Source organism: Gracilinanus agilis, chromosome 6 (genome assembly GCF_016433145.1).
Source record: "Gracilinanus agilis isolate LMUSP501 chromosome 6, AgileGrace, whole genome shotgun sequence".
Classification (NCBI taxonomy): domain Eukaryota; kingdom Metazoa; phylum Chordata; class Mammalia; order Didelphimorphia; family Didelphidae; genus Gracilinanus; species Gracilinanus agilis.
The window spans coordinates 221,282,578-221,310,342 of record NC_058135.1 but is presented as its reverse complement, the minus strand read 5'-3'; the positions used below and the strand labels follow the sequence as shown (position 1 = coordinate 221,310,342).

At 34.1% G+C, this 27,765-nt stretch overlaps 1 protein-coding gene across 3 annotated transcripts in view; it reads right to left on the bottom strand.

Annotated features, from left to right (window-relative positions):
• The window catches only part of ZFYVE28 (zinc finger FYVE-type containing 28), a 136,134-nt gene extending 111,451 nt beyond the window's left edge, over nucleotides 1-24,683 (bottom strand). For 2 of the 3 annotated variants that reach the window (XM_044681323.1, XM_044681325.1), the window contains exons 1-4: nucleotides 24,561-24,683; nucleotides 22,195-22,397; nucleotides 10,811-10,900; nucleotides 8,750-8,839 (exon numbers count right to left, since the gene is read on the bottom strand). In XM_044681323.1, the coding sequence (XP_044537258.1) occupies nucleotides 8,750-8,839; nucleotides 10,811-10,900; nucleotides 22,195-22,397; nucleotides 24,561-24,668 (491 nt within the window). In that variant the 5' untranslated portion in view covers nucleotides 24,669-24,683. The remainder of the gene's footprint in view (nucleotides 1-8,749; nucleotides 8,840-10,810; nucleotides 10,901-22,194; nucleotides 22,398-24,560) is intronic. The other variant, XM_044681324.1, reaches the window with a different exon arrangement.
• Nucleotides 24,684-27,765: the final 3,082 nt, after the last annotated feature.

The following is a 27,765-nucleotide window of genomic DNA, read 5'->3' as shown; positions in this document are numbered from 1 at the left end:
GGGAATATCTAGTCAAAGTAAGATGAAATTTTAACAAAGAGGGCAAGTTTAACGATATTGAGGTCCTTTCTTCTTCTTTTGGCATGTTTCATGAAATCTATATTTACTGGTAAATCTTACTAAGTTTACAGTGACTAGAAGATAGTCTTCCAAGAATGAAAAGTTTAATTTCATGAATAAAATAAGGTTTTTTTATGAGAAGAGACAGACAGACAGAGAGACAGAGAGTTGGTGACATTTTTATCTTCCACATGATAAAGGAATAAGAGAAAGAGCAGCCTCGAAAATCTTGACCAATGGAGAAAAAAATTTGTAGAAATGGGAATAACCTTGGGAGAAAGTAATCACACCATCTTGGAATTGATAAAATTAAAAAAAAAAGGAATGTTGTATGATTATAGGACTTTAAGAAAATTTACAGAAAAATTAGAATTAAATAGCAAGACATTTTAAAGGTACTCACATCTGAATAGCTCAAATAGGTTTCCACAATGCTTTCAATACATTCTTATCTAACTTGATCCTCCTAATAACCTTTTGAGGTAGGTACTATTATCCTCATTTTAAAGATGAGGAAATCGAGGATCAGAGAAATTAAAATGATTTGCCCAGGGTTACACAGCTATAAAATGATAGAGATGAGGTTTAATGTAGCTGTTTAACTATATCAACAAACTGGAGAAGGGCACAAGCCATTGTTAATTTAAAAAAGAGAAAATATGACTCAGAGAAGTATAGTCAGATTCATATTTACTCCTGGAAATAAATTTAGATCAATTTGTTAATAAATGCTTTGGGTCAATTTAGAAAAAAAGATAACATAGGATCCCTAATAACAAGTCATGCCAAAAACAATTTCATATATCAACTAGATAGATAAATAGATAGATGTAGATATAGTAGTGTAAGGTTTATGAGGCAGTTTCTCCATAACCATCCTTATTGTCTTAAGAAAAGTGAGGCATTGAATGTATGAGTAACTTGTCCAGAGTCATAGTTAAGAAGGCCTAGAGATGGAGGGTGGAGCCAAGATGGAGGAGTAATTAGAGAGGAGCACCATTTCACCAGGAAAATCCTCTCCAACCAAGAGTAAAACAGCTCCACAAAATGAATACAGGAGTGAAGGAATCAACAAAGAGACAGTGAAACAACCTTCAAAAGAGGAGAAACCCAAAAGGTAGGCAGAGACCATCTCGGGAACTGGGGCTAGCAGGAGGCATAGCAGCAAATGAAGAGCAAGCCACACCCCCCCCACCCCCACACATCTGCTCTCACAGGTTCCAAGCTTAAGTCCCATCCAGTGGGCAGACCCTGAGATCCTGCTGGGGCAAGCAGTGATCCAAGCCAACTCATACCCCTTGAAATTTCAAACCTGTGGAGAAGTTCAGAGTCCCAGCCCAGGGCAATCTGGGCTGAAGGGGGCTGATCCACATGGGCTAAGAGCAAGGCCAGGAATCCCAGTCTGGGCTTGGGGTGAGGACATAATCCATAGTTTGGAGTGATGACACAGTTCTCAGGGGGAGCCCCCCCGGGATCTTTTTGCCCAAAACTAACTGTGGAGCTCCAGGACAGGGCAATCAAAAGTATGACTAATTGAATCAAGAATACCTGAAGATAAAAAAAAATTTGAGTCTAAGCCTGGGGCTAGAATTTGATCAGCACCTTACCTGATCAAGTGCAGTGAGATCAAAAGCTTACACCCAAGCCTGAGGAAAGTAAGCTAGCAACATCTCAAGGGTCAATTGAATCAGCATGGGGAGTGGACTATCAGAGCTCTCAGCCCATCTGGTAAATTAGTAACAACTCAGAAAATAAGCTGAAAATAGCATCAAGGAAGGACTTAAGTTTAAGAGGTTACCCCAACTTCCTAGAAAATAGAGGTTACCTATAATTAAATAGGAAAAAAGAGCAAACAACCAAAAAAAAGCACCTAACTCTAAAGACTTATTATGGAGACAAAGAGCAAGGTGAAGAAACAGAAGGGGACAACAAAAGCAAAGGAAACACATACAAAGTCCAAAAGAAAAATATGGAATGGACACAGAGTCTAGAAGAGCTCAAAAAAGACTTTGAAAACCAATTAAGAGAGGAAGAGGAAAAGTGGGGAAGAGAAATGAAAGTGATGCAAGAAGAAAGGAAAGTAATATAAGAAGAAAGGAAAATAATGCAAGAAGAAATTAAAGTGATGCAAGAAGATATGGGCCAATTGAAAAATGAGAATCAAAAACTGACAGAGGAAAACCAGGCCTTAAGAATAAGAATTGACCATCTAGAAAGTAATGATTTCATGAGAAATCAAGAAACAATAATCAAAGGAATGAAAAAAGAGGAAAACATGAAATTCTTTCTTGAAAGAACAACTGACCTAGAAAACAGATCTAAGAGAGACAATCTGAGAATTATTGGACTACCTGAAAGCCATGATGATGAAAAAACCTTAGATATCATATTACAAGAAATTATCAAAGATAACTTCCCAGAGATTCTTGAACAAGGACAGGAGATGAGATATGAGCTCAGGTCATCTTCTTTTCCATGGACCTGGAGAACTATCATTCCCTTTATTCAAAGAAATACTGTCAACACTGGATCATACATGTGATTCTTTAGGTTGGAATCAAGTAGGCAAATGAGAGATGATTTTGAGTGACACTGAAATAGTACCCAGTGGCTGCTGCCTAACAGAAATCCCAGAAAGTAAAAGCTTGTAACGTGAGAGGTAAATAGCAGAGATAGATATCTCTTGTTGTAATATAGGGTCTTGACTAAACGGTATTCAGGGGAGTTTGTATAAAGATTTCCAGTCTTCTACTAATTATTGTACCTTCTTTAATCTCTAGTTTCTCTCTTTTCTTCTAACTACCCCATTTTGGTACTAGGGGTCCATAAAGGACTCTCAATAAAAAAGTAGGAATTTCATGACAGTGTGTCTGTCATATCACTAACTTCTCAATTTGCAATAGTTTGAATCTTTGCTCTTGCAAGTTTCCATATAAACAGCCTCAGCTGCTGCCTGAGTGAATCCAAGGATATGACCCCATAATTCAGCTTGTTTGTCTAGACATGAGAGGGTATTGTGGATATAAAAATGAAACAGAGGGAACTTTCAAGAGATAATGTGCTGCTTGCTTTCATTAACCTGGATACCAGAAGAACTCAATACATATTTCTAAAGGTTATAAAATTCTACTAATAGCCATTTACAGGGTATCTCTAATAAAAAATTTTCTGCATGACTGAGAATGTTAATTATCGTCTCATGCAATTTATAATTTCCTACATTCTCCTCTCAGCAGCCTGGTCATCAGATAAAATAATTGCCACTGAGGTGTTGACGTCTTCCAAAGCAATTTAAATGAACACCTCTCTTTTCTTCCTTTGACTTGCAGGTTGAGCATTTTGTTTTCATCTTGCATGATAAATTACACCATCCTCAGGATGTGACCTTATTTACTTCCAGACCTGCCATTTCTTAATTGATACTCTTTTACACCTATCTTCACTCTTTGCATTTTTTCAAAATCTAGACTCCATTCATGCTTTAAAGTTAGTATAGTGTCCCCTAAATCTGTCAACCTGTTTCCACAAAAAAATGATATAAGAGATAACACCAAAGGATAAATATAGGAGCAATGTTGCAATTTAGGAGATATGTCTAGGTGGTCAAAACTCAGACTTGAAAAACTTAAAAACCTGGCATTTCAGAGACTTTATACTATGGTAACTTAGTAGAATGTTTCCCTGGTTTTCTCTTTCCCACCTCATTGTCTTAGGGGTTTTCTTGCCTTGGAGACTGGTTTAGTGGAAGTTAACTCCTATACTCCCCTCTGTGTGAGACCTGAAGGGTAAGTGTCACAAATGGGAGAGAGTATTGATGCTGTGTTAGCTGCCTCCTTGATGATCTTAGATGTATATATTTGTATCTTAGTGAGGTGAGGTATAGAGAAATAGAGAGGCAAATGCCTGAATCTCACTTTTAAGACAGGCTGCAAACTCTATGGATACCCTGGATGTCTGGGTGGAGAAGGTAGATACGTGTCCAGATACTTCCTTGAAGTTCAATGAAAATTCCTTGGGTCTGCCCAGGAATCATTTTCTGATTGGTCTAAGTATTAAAGACTTCTGGGTAAGCAAAACTCTGCTGTAGGGGCAGCTGGGTAGCTCAGTGGATTGAGAGTCAGGCCTAGAGATAGGAGGTCCTAGGTTCAAATCCGGCCTCAGCCACTTCCCAGCTGTGTGACCCTGGGCAAGTCACTTGACCCCCATTGCCCACCCTAACCACTCTTCCACCTAGGAGCCAATACACAAAAGTTAAGGGTTTAAAAAAAAATGTAAAAAAAAAAAAAAACAACTCTGCTGTATTTCAATCAGAAAGAAAATGGATTTGGGGTTTTAGAAGGTTGGTCATGCTTATAGGGATGTTTTACATAGTTAAAAACTGAACCAATCTCTTCTGCTCTGGAGTAAAATATGATCAAGACGGTGACGTATAACTACTGATAAATATAGGAAAAGAGAAAAATAGGAACCAGATGGATAAAAACATTGCTAATAAAGGAAACAGAATTCTATTTACAAAGCCTGATTTAGAAGATTTAAATAATACATGTTTAGAAGAATACTTTAGATGAAGCAAAAAATACCTGGAAATAGGTTGGTTTTTTAAAAATCTATACACACTCTCTCTTCGTTAACAGAAGAGGGACATGACTAACCACCCCTTGACTTGAGATGTAGATATTAGTCAAATATTGGTTAGGTTTGCTGAACTGCCTTTTTTCATTTTCTTTTTAAAATCTTGTTACAGTGATAGTCCACTAGATGAGGAAAAGGAGAAGTTTATATTCAGAAATAAATGTGTTATAAAGACAAAAAGTATCAACACAAATAAGACTTAAAAATTTTTAAAGAAATGTATATAACTTTTTACAATAAGCAATGCAAAGCTTTTTTCCATATTAACACCAGAATGATTGTAAAAGTGAATAATTTAAAAAGAATTTCAAAGAAAATGTGTTTCTAGCTTCAGACTGAGTTTTAAGCCATGTCCTTGGCTGGTGTAAGCTATTATACTATATTCTATTGTGCAGCAATAATTGCTTTACTGTCTAGACCTTTACTGTCTAGGTGAAGTTGAAATTTTCAAATTTTAATTAGAAACTGAGAAAATTTGTTTAGAAAATGAGATCTTGCATTGATGCAATGGAAAGCAGAAGTATATCATGTGGTTTAACCCACTTCTAAAAAAGTGTAACATTCATCTAAATTTAACGCAGCTTTAAGATTGTTCATGACAGCAACATTATCTGCAACCAAAATGATCACAGGGCTTTGAAAAATCATCTCTGAATATTACTGAATATAAGCAATGACTGATGAATGCAAAGAAGAGTGGGAATATTTATATAAACTAATGCAGAGTGAAATAAGCAGAACCAAAAACACAATATGCACAATGACCATGGAAATAGAAAGACCACAAAACAATAGAAATCTGCAAGATAATAATGATCAGACTTGGTCCTGGAGAAGAGAAAAAGCCATTCCTTCGTTTCCCTCCCTTTCCCTTTTCTTTTCCAGGAAGGAGAGGGTTATATGGTACTCTCAGGTTTTCCTGATTTTTTGATTAGCTTTGCTGAATGATTTCCCCCTTATTATTTTTTTTTCAGGGATGGCTTTCCCTATGAATGGGGAAGGACACATTGGGAAAAATAGATGACATAAAAAAAGAAAATATTTATATAGATTTACTTAATTAAAAAAACCCAACTTAAACAAATGATTTTATCAAAATTTTAAGTCAGGCTTTTAGCTACATTTTCTGTACTGTAGCAAAAAAATGAAAAGCATTGCCTTTGATTTTGTCCCTTTTGACTTTTGGAGAAAAAAACAATCTTGAGGAAAAGGAAACATCATAATTTAAAGAAACAAATAACTATCTCATTCTTGCCTTGTAGCATAGTGATATGAATGTAAATATAAAACATTTTAAGCCCTCCAATATAGGAATGTAGCCACAGCCTCATTTTGTTTGAATCTCCAAAGTATTTCATTAAAAAAAGAAAGAACATGAATAGATTGTGACATTCCATAAATAATTTAGTTGGCATTTGCATTTTTTCTAGAAGCAAATTCCTACTAAGACTGGTCTGAAAAACTAAATATACAAATCTATTTATTAGCTGCACCTGTGAGAGTACACTACATATCTGCTTGAGAAGCTTAAGATCCATGGCCATATTTCTTTACAATACGATTCTTTTTGCATTAGGGAGAGAGAAACTCATTGAATACCTGGACCCTGACTACCTGAACTTCCAGGCACACTGCCTTCTTCATCTACCTTCTTTCACTAATGAGAGGTGTAGAAAAGGAGCAATATAGAAAGTGTCATTATAGGGAGAAGGTTTCTCCATTCTATCTCCTCCTATCCCTATTCCATCAATTCCACAATAATAGATGCTAAAAATGCTTCTCCCTTTTTTTTTTTTGCCTTGTAGGCAATAAGAAGCCTGAATGATTTTTCTCCTGGGTCCCATACAGTTCTAGATCTCCATTTGCTGGCCTTGTAAATGTTAAACTAGTCATTTAAGAAATATTTAGAAAGCACCTACTATGAGCCAGCCACTGGGGATACAAAGACAAAAAACAAAATGAAGCTGTCTTTCTTCTCAAAAGCTTACCTTCAGTCAGAGAAGACCTTATATAGATGTATGCAAAACAGATGCAAAATAAATATAATTGAGAGGTCACTAGTAGCTAGGAGGAAAGTTCTTGTACAAGGACACTGGAATAGAGTTTTGAAGGAAACAATGAACTCAAAGAAGTTTTAGTTGAGAAGGGAATGTGTTCCAGATATGGGAGACAGGCAGAGCATAAACACATGGTGATGGGAGATGAAGCAATATAGTCATTTTGGTTCAGCCTTAGTGTTCAAAAAGAGGAATGATGCACAAGGATTTAAAGGTAAGTTGGGGGCAGGATGTGAGTGTTTTAAAAACCATATTGATCTAGATTTGATTTCAGAGGCTCTACAGAACCATCTGAGTTTATTAAGCAAGGAAGTGATGTGGTCAGCTTGGCATTTTAGGAAGCTCACTTTGTCAGCTACGTGACAAATAGGTTAGAGGAGGGAAAAACTTGAAGCAAAAAGACAAATTAGGAATGTGTTATGGTCTACACAAGAGATAATTAAATCTTTAAACAATAATTTTTTTAACTTAGTTTAAGGCTAAGTCTTGAACATGGTGATCATGTGAGTAAAGAGAAGGGAACTTATGAGAGAGATGTTGTGGAGGTAGAAACAACACCTAGTAGTTGACTGTATGTCTGAAGTGACACAGAGGGAAGGTTGGAGATAATGAGAAAACTGAAAATTTTTCTTTGCGAGGTGACTAGAATCTAGTCTTCAATAGAAAAGGGTGGATTGGGGGGGGGGAAGATAACAAGTTCTGTTTTGGACATAGTGAGTCTGAAATGTTCAATAAGTTTTTAGAATTATTTATCTAAAGCGAGTTCAAGAGGGAGACTTAGATACTTGGGCTAGAGTACAAACACAAACACACACACATGCTTTCTGTAATACATATACACACACACATACATAGGATCAATTGCAAAGAGATGATCAATTAACCCCTGGGAACTGCTGAGGTCACCAAGAAAAGGCAAAGGAGAGGACAGAGGAGAAAGCAGAAGGTCCAGGACAGAGCTTGGGGAGATATCTACAGGCAGTATGTGGGATAATATTGATAAATCTGCATAGAAGCCTGAAAAGGAAGGGTCAGATAGGTAAGCGACCAATACCACAGAAACATGAAAAGAGGAGAGCATCAAAGAGGCAAGGGTGGTCAACGGGGTCAAATACTATAGAGAAGGATTAAGAGAAGGTCATCAGATTTGGCAAATGACAGATCTAAGACAGAAAATAGTTCTTATTGCTTCTTCCTAATATAATTCATCCAGAATCTTTGCATTATAGATATGACCACCCTGATTCAGTGTATTTGTAATTCTCAATTGTTTATATCTCAGTTTCAACTCTAACCTAGCATCTAGGACAGTTGCTCTTTTGGCTCTGGGACTTTTGTGATAGACCCCTGTTTGTCCCTCATCTTGTTACCTAGGCAACCTGAAAACTGATTATACCTATGCTACATACTATGTCCTACACTACAAGTATTTGGTGACTCAGGACCCATTACTTTGTATGACCAAGTCATAATGTCATTACATACCTTTGTCATGAAGACAAAATATTTTCAAGCTAGCATGATGGCAAAACAGTTATTTGGAAAAAGCCTTTTATTCCCTAAGTCATATTAGATTACTTCAAGTTGTTTTTTAAAAAGTGGTGGCAACTTAACTTTATTGGTGTATCTTGGTATTGTGTAAAGAAAATTAGAGTAAGAATCAAGAAACCTAGGTTCTAATTATAGTTGTATTACTCATGAGCTGTGTGACTTGGAGCAAGTCACTTAACTTTTCTATGCCTTACTGTCATCTCTTAACTGGGGATAATAATATTTGCCCTATTTTGAAAAGTTGTTGAAAAGATTAAACATTAAAATATATGTAAATGATCTTTGAAAAGCTCAAAATTCTATGAAAAAATGTAGTTATTTTTTAATAATACCTTAAAACAGTTTTGGTTTCTATAGTCTTATTCTTTTTCTCAAAGTGACTGGCTTTTTCAAAGGCACCAAGTGAGATAGCTAAACCTCCCAAGTAAATACAGTCTAATACTTACCAGACAATGGCTAATCTTGGAATTGTAAACATTAATGCTGGTTCATAGTCATCGATCATGTCTTGAGTGAGGTATCCAAGCTTTAGAGCTCTAAAAGATTAAAAAAAAGAAAATTATGAATAATTTGTAACTTTTTCCAGAAAATTATATACAAATGAACAGAATTAGAAAACTTGCAATTTTAAGAATAAGGGAAGAATAAAGTGATGGCTGCCAATTCTTCACTGACTCAAAATGCAAAATCCACTCCCCCACCAAATTAGGAGGAAACGAATACTTTAAAGTGTATGCTCAGTTCCCCATTTTCTTTGGTAAAGTCACTAATAATAATTAATACTTTATATCTGTTCCTCCAGCTCCATAGTGCCTTGTATTGTCATAGTTAACACATAAAACTTTTTAAAATTTTGATTGGAAGAACCATAGGGAACTCCTTCATTCCCCAAACCAATTCACCAATATAGGAATGTTTTGCAAATAAATCAACTTTGAGCAAATAGTTTTCCACTATCAAACACCCTGTTACCCTCTTGGATCCAGAGATTATGGTCCCTTCAGACTCATGAATGTATGAAAAGCACTACACTAACAATGCTAATAAAAAAAGCAAGAAGGTTAAGCTCTAACATATAAACAAAGTCAGCTTCAAGGCAGATATCTTCAAGTCAAAAGGTCTTCAAGTCCCAAAGGATTCAGTATAAGGAACAGAGGACAAGGTTCAGGAGTCATTGGGGACATAACTTGTTCTCTCTTCTCCACTTGTGCAATGAAGAAAGCCCAAGTCTTTATCACCTTCAGTCGGGTCTACTGTAATAGCTTCCTAATGAGTTCCTCTAGTTCTTACCTCTCCTCTCTCTAATCTTTCATCCACGTTAACATCTTCTACCTTGAATACAAGTCTACTAATTCTTCTGCTCATTTTTCTTTAGTGGCTCCCTGCTGCCTCAAGAATAAAATATGAATTTTTCAGCTTGACATGTAAAGTCCTCCTAGCTACCTTTCCAGATTCATTTCATATTTACACTCTGCATATTTCAGTGAAACTAGACCACTGGCTAATCTATAAATTCAAGATTTCATTTTTGGTCTCTGTGCCTTCATAGAATCTGTCCCCACTGCCTTTTCTTCATGCAAGAAGAATACCACCCACCAAAGACCTACTCTTTCCTGATGCACCCCAAATTCTGCTCCAGTACAGTAAATATTTTCTTTCTCCTCAAAAGATCTCATATTTCCTTCTAAATGGTTATATTCTGTTCTAGGTCCATTTCTTGCCCTCAAAGAATGCAAGCTCCTTAAGGGCAATCAATGGCTATTTCATTTTTGTCTATCTACAGTATCCTGCATATACTAGATACTTAATAAACATTGTCACACTAACTTGAATTGATAACATAGATCCCTACAGCATTGACTGCTCTATTTAATATTATTAGACTCAGCCCATCCTTCCAACCTGTGCCAGTTTCCCCTGACAATTGTTTAATCCATTTAACTCTTTTTACTTTTCTTTGTATCTCCAATATTTAGCACAGTGCCTGGCATATGTGTAATAAATGCTCATTGTGGGGCAGTCAGATAGCTCAGTGAATAGAAAGCCAGGCATGGAGATGGGAAGTCCTAGGTTCAAATCTAGCCTTGTATACTTCCTAGTTGTGTGACCCTTGGCAAGTCACTTAATATCCATTACACCTAGCCCTTCCTGTTCTTCTGCATTGGAACTCAGTATTGATTCTAAGACAAAAGGCAAGAGTTTTAAAATAAATAGATAAAAGCTAATTGACTGACTAGTTGGCAATTTATCTGTATCTGACTAATTTAACATAGGGCTCTAACAGAAAAATACCTGAAATTTTCAACATTGTCCTAGCTAGACCCCAAGTAGTCAAAAATTATGATTTGGGGTCTTAACATTCCATAGAAAAGTAAAATTGCCCCACTCTCAGCCCCATCAGCTTTTAGGAAATTGTATTTCCTAAACATAAGTTATTTGCTAATCCTATGAAAAACTAAAATGCAGGCAAATAAAAAGTATAATGAATTAGTTACTTATATTCTTACCTCTCTACTGTTTCACAAAAAAGCACGATTACCTCCTGTTGTACATAATATTCTTTAGGCGACTTTACTGGTACCATCGCTGAGACATAGCTAAAAAGATGACAAAGTATTATGTTTTGTTTTGATTATGAAATACTGAAATTTTCCCTCTCCAAATAACTCAACATCTTTAATTCAAACCAAATAAATGGATAAATAGTTTAATTATAACATCGACCCTTTTAGGTGGGCAATTTTACAAATGCAGCAATTTTTAATGAAAGTAAAAATGAAAATAAATCATAACTGTAGTTGTTTGGTTATTGAAGTAGGTGACATCAATTAAATTATTTTCTAGGTAATAATATTAAGGAATGCTAAATTTGGTTTGAGTTCACAAAAATTGTTTACTTGTCTTCTTGATGTTGTAAAATGCTTTGTTTTCTGTTATTTCTAATTATAAAAACAGTTAGAAACAAGAATTATAAAACAGTGATTCCTAGGAAAACTTTGTCAGGAAAAATATCACTATTTGAGTACCCAAATTTGAAGGAAATAGAAAGCTAGATGCAGGAATGAAGAATCAAGTGTTGGTATAATTACTAAATCAAATGGCAAAATGCAGGACTTGTCAAAGGAACTGAATACTTTTTTACTTAAAATTGTCTCCTCAAAGTTTTGCCTTTTTCTTGATGGCTGCATGCATTCCCAATCTCCAAAGTGCATTGATAGTTTTAATCTGCGTTTTAAGCTCTCTTTATTTTAGAATCTGTATGAGGGAAAGAAAAGAATTCCAAGTAAAATTTGACACACATTCTTGTCTTTAAGGGAACAGACTTCAAAAGGTACACAGAAGGCATTACATAGAAGTCTATACAAGAGGAAAGAGGAAACCCTCAAGAAATTCTGAAGACAAGTAAAAATTATTACAATAAGAAAGGAAAAGAGCAATCTAAAGAGAGCAAAACAGTTATATAAGAAGTAGGCAAGTAGATTTTTAATATATTTTTAGTTATGTCATGTTTTTATATCACTTCTAAATAGTTCCCTACATCTAAGTCTAATCATCAAGCTAGTTCTTGGTTTAAAAAAAAAAGATGAAAAAATGAAAAAAAAAATAGTGAAAACAACCAAAATACTGACTATGTTAGACAGTATATACTATATGCCCTTAATCATCCATCTCTACAATAAAGGGAGATTTTTTCCCTCATTTTTAAACATTAAGCTTAGGGTATAGCTAGTGCTCAGTTGATAGAGAGCCAGGAGGTGGTGGATTCACAAAGAGCCTCAGACACTTTCTAGCTATGTGACCCTGGGAAAGTTACTTAACCCTCATTGAGTAAACCTTACCATGCTTCTGCCTTGGAACCAATACACAGTACTGCTTCTAAGACAGAAGGTAAGAGTTTTTTGTTTTTTTTTAAAGAGTAAGCCAAGTCATTTTAATTATGCACTATTCAATTTCAGAATTTTGTTCTATTTTGTTGTAGTCTTTGACGTGGACAATTATTGGCTATGTTGTTATATAATTCTGATTATTTAATTTTGTATCAGTTCATATAAGTCCAGATATTCTGGAAGTTTATCACATCGTTTCTCTTTAATTTATTCTGACATTTTGCATTCAGATTCTCTCCCTCCCTCCTTTTATCCCTAAGGCAGTAAAGAGTCTGATAAAAAGTCAGTGTGCTTTCTTACAATAAATATTTCCATATTCCCCATGTTGTGACTGATGACACATAACATATACAATAAAAAAAAACTCATGAAGGAAATAAAGTGAAGGATGGCATACTTTGATCTACAATCAGATTCCAAACAGACCCCTCTTTGGTTATAGTTTAGTACTTCACAGTTGATCATTGTACAATATCTCACTTATTGTATACACTGTTATCCTGGTTCTGTTCACTTCATTTTGTACCAGTTTATAACTCTTGTTCATTATTTCTTATGGTACAGGTTTTCCATTGCAACCATGTGTCACAGCTTGTGAGCTATTCCCCAAGTGATAGACATACCCCAAGTTTCCAATCCTTTGCCACTACAAAAAGAACTACTAAAAATATTTTTTGTATGAATGGGTCCTTTTTCCTTATCTCTGATCTCTTTGGATAAAGACCAGTAATGGTATTGCTGGGTCAAAGGAAATACATAATTTTATGGTCCTTTAGGCATGGTTCCAAAGTGCTTTCTAGAAGGGCTGTATCACTTCATAATTCTATCAAGGGTATGAAGATCTCAATTTTCCTACATACCTTCCAACATTTATCATTTTCCTTTTTGGTCATATCAGACATTCTCAAAGGTGTGGGGTGCTATATCACCCAGATGTTTTAATTTGTATTTCTTCAATTAATAGTGATTTGGAGCATTTCCTCATATGACTATAGATAGTTTTAATTTCTTCATAAAGAACTGCCTATTTCTATCCTTTGACCATTTATCAATTGAGGACTGCTTTGTATGCTTATAAACTTGCTCAGCACTCTATGTATTTGAGAAGTGAGGCTTCTGTTGGAAATATTTGTTACAAAACTTTTTTCCAAATTTGTTTTTTCCCTTCTACTCTTGGTTGCATTGGTTTTGTTTACACAGAAACTTTTAAATTTAATGTAATCAAAATTATCCATTTCATTTTTGTAATGCTATGTCTTATTTGATCATAAATTCTTCCCTTGTCCATAAGTCTGAAAGTAAACTATTCTATGTTCCCCTAATTTGTTTATGGTATCCTTCTTTATTTCTAGATCAAGTGTCCATTTTAACTTTATCTTGGTAAATGGTGTGAGATGTTGGCCTATGTTTAGTTTCTGCCATATTCCAGTTTTCCCAGCAGTTTTTGTCAAATAGTGAGTTCTTTCTCCGGTAGCGTGGATCTTTGGGTTTATTGAAGACTAGTTATTATGGTCACTAACTACTGTGTGTTGAATTCCTATGATCCACTACTCTATTTCTTAAGCCAGTATTAAATTGTTTTGATGATTATTGTTTGATAGTATAGTATGGCTAGGTCTCCTTCTTACATAATTTTTTTTCATTTATTCCCCTTATATTCTTGACCAAATGAATTTTTCTTGTTTAAGGAAATAATTTTTGGGTAGTTTGGTTGGCATGGCACTGAATAGGTAAAATGATGTAGGTAGAATTGTCATTTTTATTACATTCATTCAGCCTATTCTTGAACAATTAATAATTTTCCAATTATTTAGGTCTGACTTTATTTGTGTGAAAAGTGTTTTGTAACTATGTTCATATAGTTGCTGGTTTTGTTAAATATACATCTAGGTATTTTATATTGCCTATAGCTATTTTACATGGAATTTCCTTTTCTATCTCTTGCTGTTGAACAGAAATGCTGATAATTTAGGGGAGTTTATTTTGTATTCTGCAACTTTGCTAAAGTTAATTGTTTCTATTAGTTTTTCTGTTGGCTCTCTGGGGTTCTCTATGTATACCATCATATTATCTACAAAGAGTGATATAGTTTTATTTTCTTATTGCCTATTCTAATTCTTTCCATTTCTTTTTCAACTCTTATTGTTATAGCTAGCATTTCTAGTATAATATTAAATAGCAGTGTGACAATGGGCATCCTTCTTTCCCCTCTGATCTTATTGGGAAGAATTATAGTTTATCCCCATTAGAGATAATACTTGATGATGGCTTTAAATAGGTGCTGTTTATCACTTTAAGGAAAGTTCCTCTTATTCCAATTTTTTCTAATGTTATAATATTTTTATGAGGGTGTTTTATTTTGTCAAAGCCTTTTTTCTGCATCTATTGAGATGATCCTGAGATTTCTGTTGGTTTTGTTATTGATATGGTAAATTACACTGATAGTTTCTCTAATAATGGACCATCACTGCATTCCTGGTATGAAACCTATCTGATCATGGTATATGATCTATGTGATATAATGCTGTATTCTCTTTGCTAGTATTTTATATGAAAATTTTGCATCAATAAATATTCATTAGAGAGACTGTTCTATAGCTTTCTTTCTTTGTTTAAGCTCTTCCTGGTTTGGGTATCAATACTATAATTTTATCATAAAAGGAATTTGCAAAAATTCCTTTTACCTAATTTTCTCAAATAGTTTGTGTAGTATTAGAGTTCATTTTTCTTTGAATGTTTGACAGAATTTACTTGTAAATCCATCTGGCCCTAGGATCTTTTTCTTAGGAAATTCTTTGATGATTTGTTCAATTTCTTTTTCTGTGACAGGATTGTTTAAATATTCTATTTCCTCTTTTGTTAATCTGGGCAATTTATATTTTGTGAATATTCATCAATTTCACTTAGAATATCAAATTTATTGACATCTAGCTAGGCAAAATAACTCCCAATAATTGTTTTAATTTCTACTTCATTAGTAGTGATTCACTTTTTTCATTTTTGATACTGGTATTTTGGTTTTCCTTCCCTTTTAAAATCAAATTAACCAGTGGTTTATCTATTTTATTTATTTATTTTTTCATAAAACCCTCTCCTTGTCTTATTTATTAGGTCTTTAGTCTTCTTACTTTTTATTTTATTTATCTCCTTTGATTTTGAAGATTTCCAATTTGGTATCTAAATGAGGATTTTATTTTGTTCTTTTTCTTAGTTGCATGCCCAATTCATTGATCTGCTCTTTCTCTATTTTATTGATGTAAGCATTTAGTGATCTAAATTTCTCCCTAAGTATAGCTTTGGCTGCATCCCATAAGTTTTGGTATGTAGTCTCCTCATTGTTGTTCTCTTTTATGAAATTGTTGATTGTTTCTATGATTTGTCCTTTGACCCATTTTTCCTTAAAATAAGATTAGTTTCCCATTCACTTTTAGTCTTTCTTTTTGTTGCTCTTTGTTGAAAGTAATTTTTATTACATTATGGTCTGAGAATGATGCATTAAATATTTCTATTATTCTACATTCAATTGTGAGGTTTTTGTGCCTATTTTTGTACCATATTATATGGTCAATTTTTGTGAAAGTGCCATATACTACTGAGAAAAAGGTACATTCCTTCCTATTTCCATTCAGTTTTCTATAGAGGTCTATGAAATCTAACATTTCTTAAGTTTTATTTATCTCCTTAACTTCTTTCTTTTTCTTTTTGTTGTTGTTGGGTTAATCTATTTTTAAGAGGGGAAGGTTTTTAACATTCTACTGTCTATTTCCTCCTTTAACTCATGTAATGTCTCCTTTAGGAATCTGAATAATATGCCATCTGGTACATGTTCAGAATTTATATTAGTTCATTGTCTAGGATACCTTTTATTAACACGTAATTTCCTTCCTTTTCTCTTTTGATTAGAACAACATTTACTTTTGTTTTGTCTGAGATCATGATTGCTATCCTTACTTTTTTTTACTTTAGCTAAAGCATAATAGACTCAACCCCAGGCCCTTATTTTTATTCCGTGTGTTTCCCTGCTTTAAGTGAATTCCTTGTAGAAAGTATATTGTGAAATTTTGGTTTTTAAGCCACTCTGTTTTCCTTCTCCATTTTATGGGTGAGTTTATACTATTTATATTTACAGTTATGATTACTAATTGTGTTTTATCCCTCATCTTATTTTTCCCATTTCCTTTTCCTTCTCTCTGTCTCTGTCTCTCTCCTTTCAGTCCTTCTTTATTCACAAATGCTTTGCTTCCAAACATCACCTCTCCCAGTTTGTCCTCTTTTTTCCCACTCTCCTCCCCTTCTCTTATTCTCCTTTCCATCCTACTTCCCTATAGTACAAGGTAGGTTTCTATAGCTTACTGTATGGATGTTTTTCCTACTTTGAGCTAATTCCAATAAGAGTAAAGTTCAAGCATTGCCCTCCACCTTCCCCATCTTCTCCTCCACTGTGCTGATTCTTAGGCACCCCTTCAGATGAGATAATTTGCCCTTTCTATGTTTCCTTTTCTCTTCTCCCCATCTGTTCCTCTTTCCCATTCCTTGATTTTTTTCATTATTTAACCATCCTATTCTGCTTACTCCTTTTTTTTCTACGTGTATTCCTTCTTATTATCCTAGGAGTGATAAAAATTTTAAATATCTTAAGTATTTTAAGTATCTTGAATGTTTAAATACTTTACATCTCTAAAGTGTCATATATATCTTAAGTATCTTTTTCACTTTCCTAGATAGTAATATACGCAATTCAACCTTATTGAAACCCATAAGTTTTCACTTTTCTTATTACTTTTTTATGCTTCTCTTGAGTGTTGAATTTGGTCATCCAATTTTCTTTTCCACTCTAGTATTTTTGTCAGGAATACCTGAAAGTCCTTTCTTTCATTAAATGTCACATTTACTACCCTGGAGGGTTATGCTCAGTTTCATTGGGTATGTGATTCCTGGTTGTAGGCCTAGATTTTTTTGTCTTTCAGAATATTATATCCATTTCTTTCTGGTCCTTTAATGCAGAAGCTGCCATGTTTTATGCAATCCTGACTATAACTCTACAATATTTGGATTGTTTCCTTCTGACTGCTTGCAGTATTTTTTCTTTCATCTGGGAATTTAAGTTTTGCTATAATAATTCTGGGATTTTTTATATTCTGAAGTGACTGGTGGAATCTTTTGATTTCTTTCTTTTTTTTTTTTAAACCCTTGTACTTCGGTGTATTGTCTCATAGGTGGAAGAGTGGTAAGGGTGGGCAATGGGGGTCAAGTGACTTGCCCAGGGTCACACAGCTGGGAAGTGGCTGAGGCCGGGTTTGAACCTAGGACCTCCTGCCTCTAGGCCTGACTCTCACTCCACTGAGCTACCCAGCTGCCCCCTTTTGATTTTTATTTTCTTTTCTTGCTTGAGGACATCAAGAGAATATCAGAGTTTCTCCTGATGATTTCTTGTAATATGATATCCAAGTTCTTTTTTTTTAAATCATAGCTTTTGGGTATTCTGATGATTCTTATGTTGTCTCTCCTGGATCTATTTCCCAAGTCAGTTGTTTTTTTCCAGTAAACTATTTCAGATTTTCTTCTATTTTTTCATTTAAAAAAATTGTCTTATTGTTTCCTAATGCCTTATGGAGTCATTAGCTTCCATATGCTCAATTCTAATGTTTAGGAAGTTATTTTTTTCCTTGCAATTTTGTGTTTCTATTTCCATTTTGCTTATTCTAGTCTTTAGGTAGTTGTCTTCTTCAATGGTTTTCCCTCTCTCCATTTTCTTTTGGCCCATTCTAGTTTCCAAGTAGTTAAATCTTTCTATCATATCTTTTGTTATTTTATTTTAAAATTGCCTTTCAAGTTCTTCCAAAAGGTCTCTTAAAGCTTAGAATCTTTTCTCATTTTCCTTTGAGGTTTTAAATGTTTCCTTTTTGCTAATGTTGTCCTTTTGAGTTTAGATTTTGATCTTCTCTGTCACTAAAATAATACTCTAAAGTTATTTCCCCCATTCCACCCCCTTATTGCCTTGTCTATCTTCTGAGGTTTTGCTCTGCTCCTGAGGTGTAGGGAGTGGTGCTCAAAGCTTGCAATGGAGGGGTGGAGTCAAGATGGCAGAGTAGAAGCAGAGCAACTAAAAATCACCATGAAAATCCTCTCCAACCAATCTTAAAATAATGCCACAAAACTAACATAGGAGTAAAAGAACCAACAAGGAGACAGAGTGAAACAACTCTCAAGAAAAGAAATCAAAGCTTGCAGTGTAGCTTTCTCTGGTACTTAGGGCAGACCCAGCTGTCTTTGGGTCTCTCAGTGTGCACTTCCAGGGAGTGTATCAGCTGGTTTCTTGAGGAAAGGCTTGCAGTACTTTTTCCAGCTGAATTCTGCTCCCCCTGCTTTCAGATTCCCTTTGTCTCCTGTTGCTGGGCTATTTCCCACTCCGTCCTTTTGTTACTTCAGGCCACATGGAAGCAGATAGGATTAGCATTAGGCTGCTCCTCCACTTTGCCAACAAGTTTCCTCTGGCTGTTTGGCAATGAGTAGGGCTATGCTGGTGTACACTCTGCAAGCTCCCCAAGATGTAGCACTTACTGGGTTATTCTCCCCTCTCACTGTAGTGAGACATGTTCCTCTTACTTTCCTTTGTTTTGAGGCAATTTATTTTCTATTTTTGTGTGTTTAAAGAGTTTGGCAAGCTGAACATCCCTTACTCAGTCATCTTAGCTTCCAGCACACATCTCTCCACTCATTATTTCTTATAGGGGAATACTATCACATTAGCTATTAATACTATCATATTAACTATTCTTTAATTTATAGACATCTGTTTTCTTTAATATTCTTTGCTACTGAAAAAAGTATGGCTATCAACATTTTATTTACCCAGGGCCTTTCTGTTATTGGCATCCTTACAGTACATGCCAGAAATAGGATCACTAGATCCAACATTATGAAAATTCAATTCCTTTCACAGCTTAATTCTATTACTTTTCTGGATATTTTAAATGACTCACAATTCCTCAGTGATTTAGTGCACTAGCCTTCTCATAGACCCTCCAATATTGTATTCTTAAATATTGTCAACTTTTCCAAATTGTTGAATAAGATATAAAACCTCAGAATTTTGATTTGCATTTCTCTTACTATTAGTGCTTTGAAGCAATCTTTCATAAGGTCAATAATAATTTGTAATTCTTTTGAGTAATTTTGTTCATAAACTTTGATCATTTATGTAATAGAAATGCCTCTTTACATTATAAATTCATTTGTTAATTCCTTACATATCTAAGATAGTGTTCTTCTGTAATTTCAAGCATGTTCAAATCTTTGTGACCCCACTGGTATTTTCTTGGCAAAGACACTAAGTGGTTTGCCATTTCCTTCTCCAAGCTCATTTTTCAGATGACAGAAACTAAGGCTAACAGAATTAAGAAACTTGCCTAGTAACTATTAATGTCTTAAACTAGATTTTAAACTCAAGTCTTCCTGAACCAGGACTGGTGCTTTATCTGCTGTGCTACTTAGTTGCCCATAAATTCTTGGGGCACATTACCCAGGCAAGAAATTTCTCTTTAACAAAAATTGCTAAAAAATTTAGAAATCAATATTAAAAAACATGGTTAAAACAAATATCTTACACCACATGCTATAACAAACTCAAACTGGTTATATGTCAATTAAAAAAAATCGGAAGAGAAGTATCTTCCACATCAATGACTAAGAACCAATGACTCCTAAACCAAAGGATAAAGATGACAAAAGGATTTTGCATGAACAAAATTAAGTCAACTAGGATAAGAAAGGAAATGATCTATTAAGGGGAAAAAACCTTTCTACCATATAATCTTTGATTTCAGATATTACTATACATAATTAACAGAAATATGTAAAATAAAAAATTTCTCCTTAACAGAAGTGGCTAAATAGTAATAGTTTTCAAAAGAAGAATTTAAAACTATTAACAACTATACAAAAGAATATACCAAATTGCTAATAATAAGAGAAAGATAAATCAAAACAATTCTGAGAGTTCACCTCATACCTTATGGATTGGCAAAGATAGTAAAAATATAGGCATACTCATGCATTGTTGGTAGAGCTGTGAACTGGAAGTAATTCTGGAACCATTCTGTAAAGAATTTTATAATTGTGCTAAGAAAATGACTAAGATGTTTTTCAAAAAAATCAACCAATTCACAAGTACTTGTTAAATGTACTATGTGCTCTGGAACTGGGGATTCAAGTAAAAAGGATGGAACAATTTCTACTGATAATGAGTTTATATTCCAATAGGGGAAATCAATAATTATGAATAAATACTGGTGCAAATATAAAGTTAATAAAGTAAAAATACATACACAATAGTTCGTTACAAGGTAGTTTTGGAGGAAGACTGGAAGGTGGGAGAGATAAGGAAAGATTTCGGGTAGAAGACAGTATCTGAGTGGCACCTTAAAAGAGGAGAACTCTATAAAGCAAAGACAAGGAAGAAGAATGCCTTTCAAGCATGAGGGACAGCAATTGAAAATGGAGGTGGAAAATGGAATGATGTGTATAAGGAACAAAGAGGAGGCCAATTTGGCTTTAATGAAGGACTGGGAGAGGAGCAATGTTCAATAGGGGTGAAAAGATAAGTTGTGGTCAGATAGTAGATCTTAAAAACTAAACAAAGAAATTTATAGTTTACTAAAGAGATAGGCATATATCCCAAGGACATCAATGATTTAAAAAGGCCCATATACACCAAATATTAATAGAAATTTTTGTAGTTGTAAAGAACTGCAAACAAGTAGTTATCCATCAACTGGATAAAGAGTAAAATTATGGTACATAAATATAGTGGAATAGCATAATTCTGTAAGAAATAATAATTATGGCAAATAAAGAGAAGCATAAGAAGGCTGAAATGAATTTATATCAAATTTTTAAAAAGTACACTGATGACAACAATCTAAGTGGAAAGAACTACCACAAAATAATTGAAACTGAATGCCATAAAATTATACTGACCACTAGGTCAAAAGAAGAATATGAGAAGGTGCATTCTTTCCTATGGGTGTGGAATATTATGAATAACGGTCAGACTTCTTTGATGTGTTGGTCAGTTTTGCTACACTGGGTTTATTTTCTTTTCCATTCTTTGTTATAAGAGATAGACCTCTGAGGTGTAGGAACACTGGAAATATAGTTAAGTAAAAATAAAAGATAATAAAACTATTTTTTTCAAAAATATATATCATTATACATGTATAACCCAGTGGAATTGCTTGTTAGCTCTGCTAGTGGGGAGGTAAGAAGGGTGGGAAAGATCATGAATAAATTAAATAAATTTTTAAAAAAGAATTTTAAAAATAAATATGTATCATTAAGGAAGTACATGGTTAGGAAAAGAGGTGGTTCAGTTATGTAGTGAGAGGCAAAAAATGGACAACCAAAACTTTATACTAGTATGCACTTAAAGATAAAAGACCTGGACTCTAGAGAAGGAATTCTTAACCTGAGGTCTATAGATTTGGTTTCTCAACATCTTGATAAAATTTCAATATTTATTTTATAAATTTAAAAACATTATTCTGAAAAATGATCTCAGTCTGGCTTCACTAGACTGTCAAAGGAATTGGGGCACACAAAAAGGTAAAGAACCACTCCCCTAGAGAAGGCTTCTTGCATGTTGAGTGGTTAAAAGAACATGGACAAGATTTGCACATGATGAAAGAGAGAGATAGGAATTTAGTATTCTCTAATGGAGGAAGCACTCATATTAATTAGATCATGAATCCTCTGAAATGTAATAAACACTTAATATGCATGATAAATTGATTAGTTTCACACATTGGAATTTGCCCACAACCAAAATAGCCTCCATCATGTAATGAGCATTTTGGTCATTTGACTTCATAAATGAATCAATCACTGTGCTTAGGAAATAACATAAACCTCAAAGTTTTGAAAATTTAGCTACAGCCACAGAAAAATAATAGGAAAGTTATATTTATGAATATTCATTGCAAATATTTATAGCATTTAAAATTTACCTCAACTCAAATTCAGCAAATAGGACATCAAAGTGTTTGAGAGACTCTTTCATTTTTTCTGTATAAATGTTTAAATCTCTTAAGGCTTGGTCCCGAATGAGGTTTCTAAGTTCTTCCAAGCTACGTGTCAGATCCTTGGCCAGTGGCCTCATGGCCATGCTCTCTATTTCACGATTCATGATAATTGAACCTGCAGACAAACACTGTTGAAACAGGAGAGATGAGAAGGATAGAGTCTGAACTAAAATATCATTTTTGTCTTATACATTTCCATAGTTGTGACTGTCCAAAAAGGTACAGAATTAGATAGAAATACATTTTGTTCGCCCTCTGATTTTAGTTATTTAGAAAACATTAGGAATTAGGGCAAAACAAATACCATTTCTAAGAAAACATTTTGTAAAATTGAAAAAAAAAAGTCAAAGTTAATTTGTTTTTCCCTACATAATTTTAAGGTTCGGATTCTTGTGAATTTAGTTACTTGTCTAACATATAGCAACTGCTGGAAAAAACTATAATTCTAACAATTTTACAATAGTTTCTTGTACTAATATATGGCATAAAGATATTCCTATGAGAGCATTCCTTTTCCAATAACAGTCAAACAAATTTTCACTAATATGTAAAGATAAAGATATAAATAAAGCTAGAGCAAATCTTCTAGAAAAAGGTGTTTCAGTAAATTTCTGAGGAAAAAATGAAAAACATATTTCTGTTTACAATCTCAGCGTCATCTGTAAAAATTAGACTTAAAAAATTTTAGATTAGATCAGAAGTTCTCTTGTTTTGTGTCATGCTAACTTTCAGTCATCTGGTGAAACCTTCAATAAACCCCTTACCAGAATAGCATTTTAAATGCATAAAGTAAAACACATAGGAAACCACTTATGCTGAAATATGATTATTGAAACTTTTAATGCATTCAAAGCCACTAGGCTAAGAACCTCTTGATTACATGTTCTCAAATATCCCTTTATTGCCCTAAATCAATGACACTATTTCAAACTCCAGGCCTCTAGGTGACACAGAGCATGGGCCATGGAATCAGGAGGACTTGAATTCAAATTTAGCCTCCGTCACTTACTAGTTATGTGACCCTGAGTAAGTCACGTATCTGTTTGCCTCAATATCCTCATCTGTAAAATGATCTGGAGAAGGAAATGGCAAATTGCTCCAATATCTTTGCCAGGAAAACCCCAATTGGGGTTACAAAGAGCCACACATGATTAATCAACTAAATTATTTCAAATTCTAGGAGATAAATTGTACAAGTTTTCAGTATCAGCTCCCTAATACAAATGTTGAAAAGATCCCAAGACTTCAAGAAAATAAAGTCTTCCTTATTAAAAAAAAATTGAGCACCACCATTTTAGGGAAATAAGTCTAACTGTCATACTCAAGAATATGACATTAATAGCAGTTCCAATAAAATGAATTTTTTTAAATTCAAAGATATTTTATTTTCCCAATTACATATAATAATAATTCTTGATACATTTTCCAAAATTATAAGATTCAAAACATCTTCATCCCCCACTTCTTTCCACTCTAGAGATGGTAAGCAATCTGTTTTGGACAATACATGTATTAATGTGCAAAACACACTCCCATATTGGTCATTGTTGTAAAAGCACACTTATACAAAACCAAAACTCCAAAATAACCATAGGTATACTGATGTGAAAGATAGTATGCTTTAATCTGCATACACAAAATGAAGATTTATGTTAGCAAAATAAGTTATTTTTAAATATAAATTAAAGCTATGGTTTCTAGTTTGTTTCTGTACTCATTAAAAATAATCAAGTCTTGGGAGCAGCTAGGTAGTTCAGTAGATTGAAAGCCAGGACTAGAGATGGGATGTCCTGGGTTCCAAACTGGCCTCAGATACTTCCTAGCTATGTGACCCTGGGCAAGTCACTTAATCCCTAAGGTGGAAGGTAAGGGTTTAAAAAAAAACCTAAACAGGTTTTTTTCTTTAAATAAAAAGATCAAATGGCAAAATGTCCAATTTAAATTTTATTTTCTTTAACACATGAATGGAAAAATTATGTTCATAGGATGGTATAGTAGAAAAAGCTCTTGGCATAGTGTTAAAAGACCTAGATTCAGATCCCAGTTCTGTCATTTTTTAGATGTATGGCCTTGGTAAGTAGTTTAATTCCTTTCAGTCTCAGATTCCTCATTTGAAAAATGAAAACAATAATAACTGCTTTGTTTCCTTTAAAAATTTGTTTTGAAGAAAACAAGTTGAAAAAACTAAAGTAATAGACAGGTACAAATATTGTTTCAGTTTCACATACTAAAATAAAATATACTAATTTTTCAGTTATACATATTACAAAAAACAAAATTAGAAACACTACCTCTGCTCCAAACCAAAGCTGGCCGGCCAGATTGTCATGACGTATCTCCTCTGGGAACTTAACACAAAAATCCCGATTTGCTCGATCACTTGGAATGCATTCATCCATTATCTGATTTATAATGTTTAACACATTATCCTGAAATAGAAGTAGTTTTAAATCATATAAATAACATTTTTCCTGCACCACAAACTGATTTAAAATAATATGGTCAGGTTTTACAAATATATTGGTGTTTATCCTCTGAAGATGAATATTCTTTTTATTGATAAATAACAGATACCTGGAGCACTGCATAGAGCATAAACTTGGAGTTAGAAAGATCTGAGTTCAGCCTCAAATATTTACTAGCTGTGTGACCCTGGGCAAGTTACTTAATCTTGTTTGCCACAGTTTCCTCATCTGTAAAATGAGCTGGAGAGAAGGAAATGGCAAACTACTCCAGTGTCTTTGCCAAGAAAACCCTAACTGAGGTCACAAAGATTTAGACATGACTGAATAACCACAAAATACATATCTTTTCATCTTGGCTTAGCCATTAAAAGGTCTTTCTTTGTCCTTTTAACAAGTCCCCTTCTCAAACTGTCCTCCACTTACTCTGTATATGTCTAGTATGTACATAGTTACTTGTTTTCTCCTCTATTTGAATGCAAGCTTATTGAAGGCAAAGGTTGTTTTTGCCTTTCTTTATGATACCAACAAGTACTTAGCACAGTGCCTGGCACATGGAAAGTATTTAATTTGTTTTCTTCTCATTGGCTTTCTGATAAGACAGTATGTGTATAAAAGTTGTTACTGGTTATTATAGATTGTTCCAGATAGAGCAGAACCAAAATATAGCTTCTGTGTCACATGTAGTAATACTCTCAATAATTAAAGTTTAGCTCCTAAGTGATGTTTAGAAATTCAAATTGATTTAAAGATTTTACTCAAGTTTATCCAATCAACCAACAATTGAGTTAAAATTAAACATCAATATCAAGACTCAAGGTCTAATGACATACTCATTTAAACTGAAATCATCTTAAATTACATAAAATAAATTTTGAGGGTAGTAAAATGAGGCTTGAGATGCCTTATTTCAAAGTTAGCATACTACAGCAAAAAAAAAAGATAAAAAGTTTGTCATTTTGTTATATTACTGAAATACTGTTAAGGTGGTTTTCCTGGATTCTGTTATTAAACAGTAAAGATTCAGCTGAACTATTCCCTCCAGTTATTTGATTTTCAGAAGTAACATTTTCTCATTATGATAAACTGTTCATTTTCTTTGAAAATAAAACCTCTATACAGTGACTTTGCAAGAATAAGACTTTATCTGGAGATTACTTCATGATTTAAAATGAATCTAATAAAAATAGATAAATGTTCTATAACTAGTCATTTGAAGTGTTCAGAGTTTAAATACTATATGAAGACATTTGAAAAAGTAATTTTCTATGTCCCCAGTAATTTCATTTTACACAATTCTGTAGCAGTGACTGACTTGTATTCAGAACAGCATTAATAAAAAACAGACATTTCATTTCTTTTTCCTGATTCTACAAGCTTCTGCCATCATAAAACCTACAAAAGGAATGTGTGACAATTATCTACATGAGGAGTTCAGATGAAGTTAGCAATCCATACTCTGGAAGAATGCCAGTCAATTTAGATGAACTATCCAATGCATAGTAAGCAAATGCATCTGTGGCTTAATAGAGTTTCATGGAACATTCGAATGAACCAATTACAGTAAACTGCCTTATAAGCTAAAAATGAATGTACTAAAATGTAGAGATGGAGTTTAGTTTAAGAAACAAAAATCAATTAGTTGTCTATAAAATACCCAATACTTCATCCAACTGATACTGTTCCAGTGAAAATATAAGGGTCCTAATTTCACATCACGATTAGAGTTATCCTTTTACCTCACATACAAGGTATGATTTCAAAATTAGTTAAGAGTCTTAAGTAGAGTAGTTAGAAAGCTGGCCTTTCCATTGGATCTTAGATCCCATAATTCTTTGGCTAAGTAAGGAAAAAATAAATCAAGGAGCACTCATTTTTTTAAAACCCTTACCTTCTGTCTTAAAATCAATACTGTGCCTTGGTTCTAAGGCAGAAGAGTGGTAAGGGCTAGGCAATGGGGGTTAATTGACTTGCCCAGGGTCACATAGCTTTTATGGGTCTGAGGTCAGATTTAAACCCAGGACCTCCTGTCTCATGCCTGGCTCTCAATCCACTGAGCTACCCAGCTTTCCCCTAATCCCCTCAATTTAGATATGTTAACCATGATCCAGAATGGTTACATATGATCTCTAGCCACACAGAAAAAATAATGTGAATCTCACTCCTCTGACTCCAAATCTAGGACTCCTTTGGTGCCATTTTGCCTCTATCAGAGGCTGAGAATTGGTAGTGATAACAGTCTAGGAAAAGATTTAGAGACACGATGAGCCCTGATATTGATTCTATTTGGTTTCTAATTCTACTGAATGAGGAGGGTGATAACTGGAGAAAATTGTAAGTGCAAAATATTAATATCACAATGATGCTTGAGTATTAAAGACTCAAAATTAGGAATATTATTGAATATATAGACAGGGAAAACATCCATTTTCAAAGAAGCACAAAGACTGCTCCCTCATAGCAGTAAAGCCTACTTCACAGAGGTGTTGACAGGCTTAAGGGAGATCATGTATTTAAATAACATTTCAAAAACCAAAGCCCTATCTAAATGTTTATTGTAGTTGTTACTTTTACTAGAAGAATACATAAAAAGTAAGTTTGAACTTATGAATGCTTCTTTGCTCTGGTGCAGGCCATCACCTCACATCTTGACTCAAGTCTGTCTTCATTCCAGTCCATCCTCTACTCATCTGTCAAACTGGCCTTTCTAAAATGTAAGTCTCACCATGTCATTCTCCTTATTCAATGAACCTCAGTGGTTGATGTCATGCTTTGTCACTGGCTTTTGCCCATGCCTAGACAACTCTCTCCCTTCTCATCTCTGCCTCCTAACTTCCCTGGTTTCCTTCAAATGTCACTTAAAGTCTTATCTTTAACAAGAAACCTTTGCCTGACTCCCTTCCCTCTCAATGCTAGTACCTTCCCCTTGTTGATTATCTCCAATTTAATCTGGTTATAGTTTGTTTGTACATAGTTGTTTGCATGTTGTCTGCCTCTTTAGACTGTAAGCTCCCTGAAATGAGGATGTATCTTT